This window comes from Heterodontus francisci, chromosome 7, assembly GCF_036365525.1.
Source record: "Heterodontus francisci isolate sHetFra1 chromosome 7, sHetFra1.hap1, whole genome shotgun sequence".
Lineage (NCBI taxonomy): Eukaryota > Metazoa > Chordata > Chondrichthyes > Heterodontiformes > Heterodontidae > Heterodontus > Heterodontus francisci.
The window spans coordinates 27,182,654-27,196,265 of NC_090377.1; the positions used below are offsets into that span (position 1 = coordinate 27,182,654).

A 13,612-nucleotide genomic window follows, 5' to 3' on the forward strand; every position below is an offset into this window, starting at 1 on the left:
CTAACACAAGTGAGAACCAGGCTAAGTACAGAAAGTTCAGAGGGGAAGTAAGAAAAGAAATAAAAGCAGCAAAGAGAGAGTATGAGAAAAGACTGGAAGTGAACATAAAAGGGAATCCAAAAGTCTTCTATAGCCATATAAATAGTAAAAAAGTGGTAAAAGGAGTGGGGACGATTGGAAACGAAAAAGGGAATTTATGCATGGAGGCAGAGGGCATGGCTGAGGTACTAAATGAGTACGTTGCATCTGTCTGTACCAAGAAAGAAGATGCTGCCAAAATTGTATTGAAAGAGGAGGTAGTTGAGACACTGGATAGGCTAAAAATTGATAAAAGGAGGTATTAGAAAGGCTGGCTGTACTTAAAAGTTGATAAGTCACCAGGACCGGATGAGATGCATCCTCCTTAGATACAAGGGTGGTGCCAGAGGATGGAGAATTGCAAATGTTACACCCTGGTTCAAAAAAGGATGCAAGGAAAAGCCCAGCAACTCCAGGCCAGTTAATTTAACCACAGTGAAGGGAAAGATTTTAGAAATGATAATCCGGGACAAGGTTAACAGTCACTTGGACAAATGCAGATTAATTAAAGAAAGCCAGCATGGATTTGTTAAGGGCAAATCATGTTTAACTAATTTGATTGAGTTTTTCGATGAGGTAACGGAGAGGGCTGATGAGAGTAATGTGGTTGAAGTGGTGTATATGGACTTTCAAAAGTGGCATATAACAGGCTTGTCAACAAGGTTGAAGTCCATGTAATAAAAGGGACAGTGGCTGCATGGATATGAAGTTGGCTCTGTGACAGGAAGCAGAAAGTAGTGGTGAATGTTTTTTTTTCAGACTGGAGGAAGGTATATAGTGGGGTTTCCCAGGGGTCGATACTAGGACCACTGCTTTTCTTGATCTATATTAATGACCTAGACTTGATGTGCAGGGCACAATTTCAAAATCTGCATATGACACAAAACCTGGATGTATTGCGAACTGTGAGGAGGATAATGATAGTCTTCAAGAGGACATATGTTGGTGGAATGGGTGGACATGTGGAGGATGAAATTTAATGCAGAGAAATATCATGTGGTAGTTTTTGGTAGGTACAACAAGGAAAGACAATATAAAATAAAGGATACAATTCTAAAAGGGGTGCAGAAACAGAGGGACCTGGGGGTACATGTGCACAAATCATTGAAAGTGGCAAGGCAGGTTGAGAAAGTGGTTAATAGGCATACAGGATCTTGGGCTTTATAAATCAAGGCATATAATACAAAAGCAAGGAAGTTATGATGAACCTTTATGAAACACTTGTTTGGTCTCAACTTGAGTATTGTGTTCAATTATGGGCACTGCCCTTTAGAAAGGATGTGAAGGCATTGGAGAGAGTGCAGAAATTATTTACAAGAATGGTTCCAGGGATGAGAGACTTGAGTTACATGGATAGATTAACAAAACTGGGACCGTTCTCCATATAGAAGAGAAGGTTGAGAGAAAATTTGATAGAGGTGTTCAAAATCATGAGGGGTATGGACAGATTAGATAGGGAGAAACTGTTCCCATTGGCGGATGGGTCAAGAACCAGAGGACACCAATTTAAAGTGATTCGGAAAAGAACGAATGGCAACATGAGGAAAAACGTTTTTACACAGTGATTCGTTAGGATCTGGAATGTACTGCCTGTGAGTGTGGTGGAGGTAATCGTGGCTTTCAAAAGGGAATTGGATAATTATCTGAAGATAAAAGATTTGCAGTGCTACAGTGAAAAGGTGGCAGAGTGCAAATGGCTGAGCTGTGCTCGCAGAAAATCGGCATGGACACAATGGGCCAAATGGCCTCCTTCTCTGCTATAAACATTCTATGATTCTATGATCTAAAGGTTAAATACAAATAAAAGTTATCTTACCGGAATTGAGATTCAGTGTTGTATTTGTGGAATTCACTATTGCTTTCACACATTCCTGGGTTATGTCTCCTTGCTTCACCTCCACAACAACATTATGGATTTTCAGCTGTGTAGGCAACAGTCCACTTTTTTGAGCTGGAGAATAACAAAGAGATTTGCTCTCACTTAGTATCATAAATACTGTCAGTTCATGTTGGGAACTGTGTGAAGGATGCTATTACCTTTTGTCCTTCAAATGCTTGTATAACTTTTAAAATGGTGCCATGCACCTAAACAAGGGCAGACTATTGAATTACCTGTTTCATCTATGTGACAGTTTAATAAACAGGTAGCTGGCTATTCTAGATCCAAATTGGCAACAAATTTAGAGTTTACAGATTACCAGCAATCTGCCACAGGGTAGTGTCCTAGGCTCAACCATCTTCAGCTGCTTCATCAATGACCTTCCTTCAATCATAAGGTCAGAAGTGGGGATGTTCGCTGATGATTGCACAATGTTCAGCACCATTCGCGACTCCTCAGATACTGACGCAGTCTGTGTAGAAATGCAGCAAGACCTGGACAATATCCAGGCTTGGGCTGATAAGTGGCAAGTAACATTCGCGCCACACAAGTGCCAGGCAATGAACATCTCCAACAAGAGAGAATCTAACCATCTCCCCTTGACATTCAACGGCATTACCATCGCTGAATCCCCCACTATCAACATCCTAGGGGCTACCATTGACCAGAAACTGAACTGGAGTAGCCATATAAATACCGTGGCTACAAGAGCAGGTCAGAGGCTAGGAATCCTGAGGCGAGTAACTCACCTCCTGACTCCCCAAAGCCTGTCCACAATCTACTAGGCACAAGTCAGGAGTGTGATGGAATACTCTCCCCTTGCCTGGATGAGTGCAGCTCCAACAACACTCAAGAAGCTCGACACCATCCAGGACAAAGCAGCCCGCTTGATTGGCACCCCATCTACAAACATTCACTCCCTCCACCACCGACGCACAGTGGCAGCAGTGTGTACCATCTACAAGATGCACTGCAGCAATGCACCAAGGCTCCTTAGACAGCACCTTCCAAACCCGCGAACTCTACCAACTAGAAGGACAAGGGCAGCAAATACATGGGAACACCACCATCTGCAAGTTCCCCTCCAAGTCACACACCATCCTGACTTGGAACTATATCGCCGTTCCTTCACTGTCACTGGGTCAAAATCCTGGAACTCCCTTCCTAACAGCACTGTGGGTGTACTTACCCCACATGGACTGCAGCGGTTCAAGAAGGCAGCTCACCACCACCTTCTCAAGGGCAATTAGGGATGGGCAATAAATGCTGGCCTGGCCAGCGACGCCCACATCCCGTGAATGAATAAAAAAAAGATGTGGAATTTGAGATCAGCACTATTGTGTACTTTAGTACTTGCTAAAATGAATACAATTAACAGTAGCTTTATGAAAAATGTATTTAGAAACAGGCCTGCAGCATTCCTGACCTATTGATTACGACATATCCATTGTTGAGGCAGGACATTCAGTAAGAAATATGTAAAACTATACATAGGAGGTTTTCCGTGAGCAGTATCACATATACATGTTTGAACAAACACCATTTATGAAGATGTTTAAATATGAAGTTTACATTTTACCTCTTTATAGAATTACTTCAGGGATTAGGTACAGGTTTGTTGTAAAAATAAAGAGGATAGTTTTTCAGGGAGAATGGAATTTACCATTACCTGGTGGGATGAAACTATGTTGTGGATTCGCAATCATCTGTGCTGCACCCTAAAATGTTTAAATTTGAAGAAAAGAGGTTATTTGATATAATTTCCTGAATTCATTAATAAAACAGAAATCTTTAAAGCATCCTGCTCTCTAATGTCGAATGAATGCAGTATTATTCTATTTCAATGTCTAAATTAATTTTCTTTGAGATGTGAAGAATTCCCAAATATAATATCAGAGAGACTGAAAACAGTTTGGGGCGAAAAAACAATTTCTTGAGATGAAAAAGTCGCTACAATAGGTTTGTACTCTCACTACTTCACTGTGACAAATGCTGTTCATTTTATCAAACTTTTAAAATTATTTCCACTCAGTATAAAATAAAAAACATCGCAAAATAAAGTAGATTTTAAGCTTTCTATAGTACAAATATTGTCTTATTCTCTACCTTGAGTCTCTCTAACTAATCATTACCATAATAATTACCTTAAATAAAATTTGTATTCCTGGTGAGCAAATAAATAAAAACTATCAAACTGTATGCTACTGGTTACATTCTGAGAATATCTAACACTCCGTGATGGTCATGATTCAGAACAGTTGGCATGTTAAAAGTGCCTTATGCTTAACTCATGTTTCAGGCCGTGGTATTTATTTCCTGATGGTAAATGAAATGAAGACCATGTCAGGGTGCACTTAAATAACATCTATAGCACTCCTGGAAGGAAGGGGTGCTTGATACTAATGTAATAATTATTGTGTAAATGCAACCTAAATACAGATTAAAGACCTAAACTGACACTGCAGCAAAATGGCGACTCCCTGCAGATGGAAGTATCACTCCACATAATTCCAGAGTCAGGGCAGGCCTTAACTTTGGATTTACAGTGCAACTTTAGCCAGAAATCTGCTCAACACACAACTAAATTTTTAAGGGCTGCTTTTTCTTTCATGTGCCTGCGGAAAGAAGAGGAATGAAGATTCTTGATTGCAGCTCTCCAAACTCTTTACTAATCCAGGGGATTGTGAGCACTTTCCTTGAGGGTCGAGAATTGCTTGTGCCTGCAGCAGGCACCTGGAAAGCAGAATAGTTTATAGGCCCGGTGACAGTAATCAGAGTCTTGGACAGAGAATAAAATCAGGAAATTAGAAAAACCTGTAAGATCATAATCCTGGGAGAACTTTAACCTTTATATATAGGCAAACTAATTATTAAAAGTAGATTGGAGGAGGAGTTCATAGAATACATATGAGGCAGTTTTCTGGATTAATATGTCAAGGAACCAACTAAAGGACAGGTTATTTTAGATCTAGTATTGTACAATGAGACAGAGCTAATTAGTAATCCTGTTGTAAAGAATCTTCTGGGAAAGACTGATGATAATATGATAGAATTTTATATCAAGTTTAAGAGTGACGTGGTTAAGTCTGAAACTAGGGTCTGAAGTTTAAACAAAGCCAGTTACAGAGGTGTGAGGGGTGAGTTGGATGAGGTAAATGTAAGATATAGCTAAGCAATAACAAACATTTAAATAAACAAATAATTCAAAATTTTCTATTCATATACATTCCCTTGAGGAATTAAAAACTCCATTGAAAAAGTTGCAAAGCCATGACTGAATAAAGAAATTAAAGATAAGGCTGGATTTGATGCTATCCCCCGTGGTGAGTTTGAAGGTGGGGAGAGCATTTAATCGGGTGGGATGGTGGTGGGTGGGACGGTGGCGGGTGGGGACCTAGCCACCTCTCGCCTCCACCCCAGTTAAGTCCATGACAGGAAATTGAGGCTCTTACGTGGGCAATTAATGCCCAGTTGAGGGCCTCATCCTGCCTCTGCTGGTATTAGCCTAGCAGCAGGTGGACTTGTCACCACATGGGAAGTAAGACAAGCAAAATTCCTGTGAGTTGCTTGCCGGCTCCCAGTTTTCTCTCATCCAAAGGCACTTACTGCCTGATGGAGGAATCTGGCATTGGGAAGGGGGCGGTGGGTGGGGGGGGTGCCTGCTGAGAGCCACTCCCCTGCCCTTGATGCTGAATCACTATCCCCCTCCCCACCAACATCCCCCCCCCCCACCCCCGGAGACTCCCACACATCAAAACCTCTCCCACCCTGACTCACCTGTGGCCTGGGGACATCGACAATTACAGCCTTAGTTCAAACATGGAGAAAACAGCTGAACTCAAGAGGTGAGGTGAGAGTTACTACCCTTGACATCAAGGCAGCATTTGACCGAGTATGGCATCAAGGAGCCCTAGCAAAACTGATGTCAATGGGAATCAGGGGGAAAACTCTCCGCTGGTTAGAGTCATACCTAGCGTAAAGGAAGATGGTTGTGGTTGTTGGAGGTCAATCATCTGAGCTCCAGGACATCACTGCAGGAGTTCCTCAGGGTAGTGTCCTACGCCCAACCATCTTCAGCTGCTTCATCAATGACCTTCCTTTTATCATAAGGTCAGAAGTGGGGATGTTCGCTGATGATTGCACAATGTTCAGCACCATTCACCACCACTCCTCAGATACTGAAGCAGTCCATGTAGAAATGCAGCAAGACCTGGACAATATCCAGGCTTGGGCTGATAAGGGACAAGTAACATTCGCACCTCACAAGTGCCAGGCAATGACCATCTCCAACAAGAATCTAACCATCTCCCCTTGACATTCAAAGACATTACGATCGCTGAATCCCCCACTATCAACATCCTAGGGGCTACCATTGTCCAGAAACTGAACTGGAGTAGCCATTTAATACCGTGGTTACAAGAGCAGGTCAGAGGCTAGGAATCCTGAGGCGAGTAACTCACTTCCTGACTCCCCAAAGCCAGTTCACCATCTACAAGGCACTGGATGGGTGCAGCTTCAACAACACTCAAGAAGCTCAACACCATCCAGGACAAAGCAGCCCGCTTGATTGGCACCCCATCTACAAACATTCACTCCCTCCACCACCGACACACATTGGCAGCAGTGTGCATCATCTACAAGATGCACTGAAGCAGTGCACCAAGGCTACTTAGACAGCACCTTCCAAACCCACGACCCATACCACCTAGAAGGACAAGGGCAGCAAATGCATAGGAATTCCATCACCTGCAAGTTCCAGTCCAAGCCACACACCATCCAAACTTTGAACTATATCGCCGTTCCTTCACTGTCGCTGGGTCAAAATCCTAGAACTCCCTTCCGAACACCACTGTGGGTATACCTACCCTGCGTGGACTGCAACAGTTCAAGAAGGCAGCTCACCATCACCTTCTCAAGGGCAATTAGGGATGGGCAATAAATGCTGGCCTAGCCAGTGACGCCCACATCCTATAAATGAATTTTTAAAAATCCTGGGCCTCAGGTGGATGCTTTACCAGCAGCAGCCACTGCCTCAATGGTGGCACTGCTGACTAAAAGAGCTGCTGGCCTCTGATTGGCTAGCAGCTTTTTGCGAGCGGGACTTCGATCTCTGGGGTTCTTAATTCCGGGAAAGGCCCGCTGCTGACCAGTTAAAAGATTACCAGATGACCAAGAAATTGATTAGGAGGGAGAAAATAGAATGAGAGCAAACTAGCAAGAAATATAAAAACTGTCTGTAAGAGCTTTTACAAGTATTTAAAAATAAACATGAGTCCCTTAGAGGCAGAGACAGCAGAAATTATATTGGGGAATAAGGAAATGATAGAGACATTGGACAAATATTTTGTGTCTGTCTTCACACTAGAATACACAAAGAATATAATGGAAAATGTGGTGAACCAAAGGTTTTAGTTTAGTTTAGAGATACAGCACTGAAACAGGCCCTTCGGCCCACCGAGTCTGTGCCGACCATCAACCACCCATTTATACTAATCCTACACTAATCCCATATTCCTACCACATCCCCACCTGTCCCTATATTTCCCGACCACCTACCTATACTAGGGGCAATTTATAATGGCCAATTAACCTATCAACCAGCAAGTCTTTGGCATGTGGGAGGAAACCGGAGCACCCGGAGGAAACCCACGCAGACACAGAGAGAACTTGCAAACTCCATACAGGCAGTACCCAGAATTGAACCCGGGTCGCTGGAGCTGTGAGGCTGCGGTGCTAACCACTGCGCCACTGTGCCAGGTCTAATGAAAGTGAGGAATTTAAGGTAGTCGATACTACTAAAGAAAAAGTATTGGATAAACTAATGGGGCTAAAAGCCGACAAATCCAGTGGATCGCATGGCCAACATCCTAGGGTTTTTTTAAGAGATGGCTGCAGAGATATTGGTGCACTGCCTTTGATCTTCTAGACCTGCCTAGATTCTAGAATGGTTTACGTGAATTGGAAAGTAGCAAATATAACCCCACTGTTCAAGAAAGGAAGGAAAGAGAAATCAGGGAGATATTGGACAGTTAGTCTGACATCATTAGGAGGGAAATGCCAGCATCTATTATTATGGACACGATAAGAGTGCACTTGGAAAATCACAATATTAGTAGGCAGAGCCAACGTTGTTTTATGAAAGAGAAATGATGTTTGACAAATCTGTCAGACATTTTTGAGGGTGTAACTAGCAGAGTAGATAAAGGGGAACCAGTGGATGTGGTGTATTTGAATTTTGAGAAGGCATTTGATAAGATGCCACACAAGAGATTGTTACACAAGATTAACACTCATGGGATTTGGGATAATACATCAACATGGATTGAAAATCCGTTAATGCACAGAAAGCAGAGATTAGGAATAAATGGGTAATTTTTGGGATGGCAGGTTGTAACTAGCATAGTGCTGCAAGGGTTAGGACCTGGGCCTCAGCTTTTTACAATCTACATCAATGAGGGGATCAAGATGAAGGGATCAAGAGAAATATAGCCAACTTTATTGATAATACAAAGTTAGGTGGGAAAGTAAGCTGTAAGGAGGACGAACACTGCAAAGGGATTGGGCAAGAAACTGGCAGATGGAGTATAATATGGGGAAATGTAAAATTATCCACCTTGCTCGGAAGAATGGAAAAGCAGAATATATTTTGAAAGGTGAGAGACTGGTAAATGTTGGTATTCAGAGGGATTTGGGGGCCTTTGTACACAAATTGCAGGATGTTAACATGCGGGTACAGCAAGCAATTTGAAAAATAAATGGTGTGTTAGCAATTACTGCAAGGAGGTTGGAGTTTAAGAGTAAGGAAGCCTTGCTGCAATTATATAGGGCTTTGGTGAGCCCACTTCTGGAGTACTGTGTATAGGTTGGCCTCCTTACTGAAGAAAGGATATACTTGTCTTAGAAGGGGTGCAATTGATTCCTGGGATGAGAGGTTTGGCTTATTAGCAGAGATTGAGTAGAATGGGTCTATATTCTATGGAGTTTAGAAGAATGAGAAGTGATCTCATTGAAACATATAAAATTCTTAGAGGACTAGACGGGTTGATGCTGAGAGGCTACTTTACCTGGCTGGAGAGTCTAGAACTCGGGATCAAAGTCTCATGATAAGAGATTGACCATTTAGGACTGAGATGCGCAGAAATTTCTTCACTCAGAGGATAGAGGGCTGTGGATGCTCAGTTGATGCGTATATTCAAGACTAAGATTGACAGACAGATAGGGATATGGGGATAGCACAGGACTTGATGTACAATTTCAGCTATGATCTTATTGAACGACAGAGTAGACAAAGTAGACTCGATGGGCCATATGACTTGCTGCTGCTCCTATTTCTTATGTTCTTAGACATGATAGTGAGGTGGGATGGGAAATTCAGCCTCATTTCATTTTTCAACTCCAAAAGGATGCTCAAAAGGAGTAGGCTTTCGGGCCTGTGCCTAGCACTCACAAGGGCAGACAGCAAGAAGGATGAGCCTGGTAAAAGGTAAATCTACTTTATTTTTGCTACAGGCTAGGAGGTCATTGGCTGCTTGTTTCCAACTGGTGGCCATTAGAGCTTTTGCTGCAGTGGTTGGATTTCCGCCCCTTGTTTGAAGGTGTAGGAACCTGTCAGGGGTTGGGGTCGCTCTGAAATTAATTACCTGAATTTGGAAATCTAGGTAGGTTTAAGACACGTCAAGCTGAGCACATTTTGGGTGTGTTCCACCAGGACTGGTGTCCAAATGAAAGAGCCAAGAGAAAGAGGCAGATTCACCAGAATGTTACTAGAACTATAAGGATTAGATGATGAGGAGAGATTACTTAAACTAGGTTTGTATTCTTTGGAATATAGAAGGTTAAAGGGTGACTTGATTGAGGCGTTTAGGATTTTAAAAGTAATTGATAGGGTAGATGGAGAGAAATTTTTTCTGCTTGTGGGAGAGTCTAGGACAAGAGGACATGAAGTTTATATCAGAGCCAGGCCATTCAAGAGAAAAGTTAGGAAACACTTCTACACGCAAAGGATTGTAGAGTTCCAGAACTCTCTCCCACAAAAAGCAGCAGATGTGAGCTCAATTAATAATTTTAAATCAAAGATCAATAGATTTTTGCTAACAGTGGACGTTAATGGATTTGGAGCCAAGGTGAGTGGATAGAGTTAGGCTACAGATGAGCCATGATTTCATTGAATAGCAGAACAGGCTGGAGAGACTGAATGACCTACTCCTGCTCCTATGTCCCTATGTTTCTAAAATAACAGCATTGCTTAACTGAAATGCTAGGTTATTAGTTCCAATGTTTTAATGTGTTACACTAAAAACAGACAGCTGGTGAAAATGAAATCCCTCCAGGATGCAAAGATTACCATTGTGCCAACACCAGAGTTCAGCTTCTTCGTCTCAAAAACATCAGCAAAATGATCATAAACATATGATTCAAATGCAACAATGGAAATGGTTTTCATGTTGGACATTGCAGAGCTCGTGAAATAATTCTCCAGTCCGCTGAAGACTGCGTTGATGCAAGTTTTGCAACTGATTCCACCTTTACCTGAATAAAATCCAAAAACTCATTAGTAAATCTCAGAAGTGAAGTAAACAGCGAATCATTGAATAAGTTGACCGAACTGCTGAGATGGGGGAGAAGTTACCTGTCCCTATGGATGGGAATGCAACAGTAGTGATATTCAGCCTTTTGCATTCCTCAAGGATCTTACTTACTGATTCTGTGATGTTGGCTGCTGTTTTAGCCCCAACCATGTGGATTATATATTTACAGTGAAGCTGGCCACCGTTGGTGACTACGACACCATCATTTGGCTGTTGACCTAGGAAATGAATGAAAGAAGTTCACCCTCATTAACCTCTAACTATAGCATTATCAAGAATACACTTATTTTTGTTCACAGCGAAAGTAGCAGATACGCTCTTCTCCCATATAAAAGCTGCAACAGATATTTCCCTAGCTGTGATATATACCATTTAAGCAGAGGTTGAGATACTTCCTGGGAATTGGATAGTAAGCCTTTTGCACAAGGTTTGCCTGGAACAGACTTTTTTTTAAACTCTGATAAGAGCTGCCACAGGCTAGTCATTTTTAAGTAAGCAGTTACTTATTATTTAGGGCAGACAGGATATAATAGAGCCTTCCATTAATCACACTGCACAACTGAGTGATATTAGCCTGGGAATGCCAGTGGAAGTTCTGCCCACAACTTTCATGCCACCATAATCCAGTCCCAAAGCTGGGAGATGGGGTCATTTAAATATTTGAAGCAGACACTTTTGTTTGTAGCGGTATTTCAGGGGCACTTGCCCTCATGGAGGCCATGTAAGCTGCTGCTTTGGGGTTGAGGCAAATGCAAAGGTGCCAAATATTCAAATAACTGCTCTCCTGTGATGTGAAGTCCTTGTTCCAAAGGCATTGAGGCCCAGAACAGAGCCTACTCCATCTCAGTAGACATAGGTACCACTTAACCAATCTGAGGAAATTCTCAGAGTAGCCCAGCACATTGCCCCCACACCCAGTCATTGTCCCAAATTGCTGCCAGGATGTTGGGCAGTGGACAGAAGTAGCTTGTCCCTCCCATCTGTTCAGTATCATTCTGTTAAATAAGCTTCAGCATGGATCACCTTCTTTTGAACAGTAAATAACATGCAGTTTGATATTTTTACTGCAATATAGATCCAACAGATATTGCAAGAACATCACCACTTTTCTCATTTCCATCACAAGTTTCTTATAAACTGATCTCTTCAACTTCAAGCTGATCCCTTCATCTCTCTTGTCCCTGTTCAGTGTCTTCTTTCTCCTGATTGTTAAGTGCCTTGGGACATATTTGATGTGAGGTCTGTTATGCAATTGTTATACAAATGTAGTTATATTTTCAAAGCATATATCCTAGAACAACACAACCCTGATTGAGAAGTACCAGTACCTAGGACGTTGCATTCATCCTGCACAGAACTACCAGCAGCTTTTAGTATTGCACCAGACACACCTACCGGTAAAAACAAAAAAGCAGATGTTAAGAACACAAGACCTTTGTTACTTGGCACACTGGATTTAGAAGTCACAATTTGATTGTTTTTGTGTAATTTGGACAATTTTAACTTTGGATGCTGGCATAAAACAGCCAGTGGTGAACTCACCATCCATTATACACCACGTATGATTTACCTTTCCATTGGGACTTGCAATGAGGGGGCATGGGGGAGGGGCACGCAGGTTAAGCCTAGACCTGAATGTTCTTTGTGGAACTCAAAGGGGCATTCCTGCTCCTCCTAGACCAACAAGCGAAGTTAACATAAATTCATACAACTTAGCTTTTTGGGGCTCTTCAGGCTCTGAATCCTCATCCTGCTCCGACAAGGGCTTGCTCGTGTAGGCCACTAAAGTAGCAGCATTGGACCCCAATCCTTATTTAAAGAAGGACCCTACCAGTTTCTGGCAAGTGTCCTTTCTCTCTGATCAAAAGAACAGATTAAAATTGGAACCTGCAGGAACAGAGCAAGACTTTGGCAGAAGGTTCCATGAGTGATTTTAACAGCCTGCTGAGTATCCTCCAAGGTTAAAATTGCCCCATATAGTGGAAAGTTTGCCTTCTAGTTTGCCATTAGTAGTTAGATTGATTATTTCTTAAACTTACCAGAAGTTAAGTCCAAAGTCTTGTTGGTAGAATTTACTATGGCATCTGTCCTTTCTTGGGTGATATCACCTTTTTTTAGTTCTACTGTTACCCCACCTATTTGTATTGTTGGTACTAGTTTAGAGACTGCAGAGAGATCAAAGCATAGTTATTCTCAGACAAAGTAATATATGGTTCATGTATGTTATAAACAGTTAAGTGTTTGTGAGATGGAATCTTAGATGGCAGTGAATTATATTTTATTGATGATCACAATTTTTTAAATAGCTTTTACATGTTTTAAAGGTGAAGCCTTCATGTAGAAGTATTTGTGTGGTGATGACAACTCTAATAAACACATAGACTTGGATTGCACTTTCATGTCATATATTGTTGACTGCTTTGGTTCTTCCAAAGTAGCTGCTATAATTTTTTTGACTCACATCTTCTGTCCTGAGATCTACATCTACATCTCAACCAAGTTAAATCAATTCACTATGGCTCAGTTATGTTCACCTCAAAGAGGCCAGTTAAAAAGCACACGGACCGAAGTTACTTGCACACTCCAATAGTATGCAGTGCTTTTTGGTGATGGAGTAGTGTGAAAAGGAACAAAATCCAATATTTAAGAAAATATTAGAACTTCTTGTAACAGGAATTTGATTACGCATGATATTAAGGAAGCTGTGATATGAAACTTGGGGGATGAATTTTATGGCCTCCTATCCAGAGGAAATGGCCCTGAAAATAATTGAAATGACCTACCATCCCATTCCCACTGTCACTGTGGCCACGGCAATATTTCCAATGGTCTATTGCTGAATGGCCAGAGTGGCTCCCTGAGTTAGGTGGTACGCTCATTTAAAATGGTGTATGTAGGACTGCAACTGGCATTTTACGACTGAGCTATGTGGAGATTGTGCCTTGCGTATTCCAGCAAGTATCAGCTGGTGGCTAGGTCAAAGAGGATTTGTTCCTCTTTCTTGTGGGGCTGAGATGAGCAAGAGTGCAAGTCTACAATTACAACCTGAACCAAGGCCAAGGCAGTT

General features: G+C 41.9%; 1 protein-coding gene across 3 annotated transcripts in view; it reads right to left on the bottom strand.

Annotated features, from left to right (window-relative positions):
* The window catches only part of LOC137371904 (protein mono-ADP-ribosyltransferase PARP14-like), a 78,436-nt gene that overhangs the window by 43,007 nt on the left and 21,817 nt on the right, over positions 1 to 13,612 (bottom strand). For all 3 annotated transcript variants that reach the window (XR_010975300.1, XM_068034924.1, XM_068034923.1), the window contains 6 exons: positions 12,585 to 12,710; positions 11,874 to 11,936; positions 10,587 to 10,763; positions 10,302 to 10,486; positions 3,627 to 3,675; positions 1,895 to 2,029 (listed from right to left, as the gene is read on the bottom strand). Coding sequence is in view for 2 of the 3 variants with exons in the window: in XM_068034924.1 (XP_067891025.1) it covers positions 1,895 to 2,029; positions 3,627 to 3,675; positions 10,302 to 10,486; positions 10,587 to 10,763; positions 11,874 to 11,936; positions 12,585 to 12,710 (735 nt within the window). In the remaining variant the exon portion in view is untranslated. The remainder of the gene's footprint in view (positions 1 to 1,894; positions 2,030 to 3,626; positions 3,676 to 10,301; positions 10,487 to 10,586; positions 10,764 to 11,873; positions 11,937 to 12,584; positions 12,711 to 13,612) is intronic.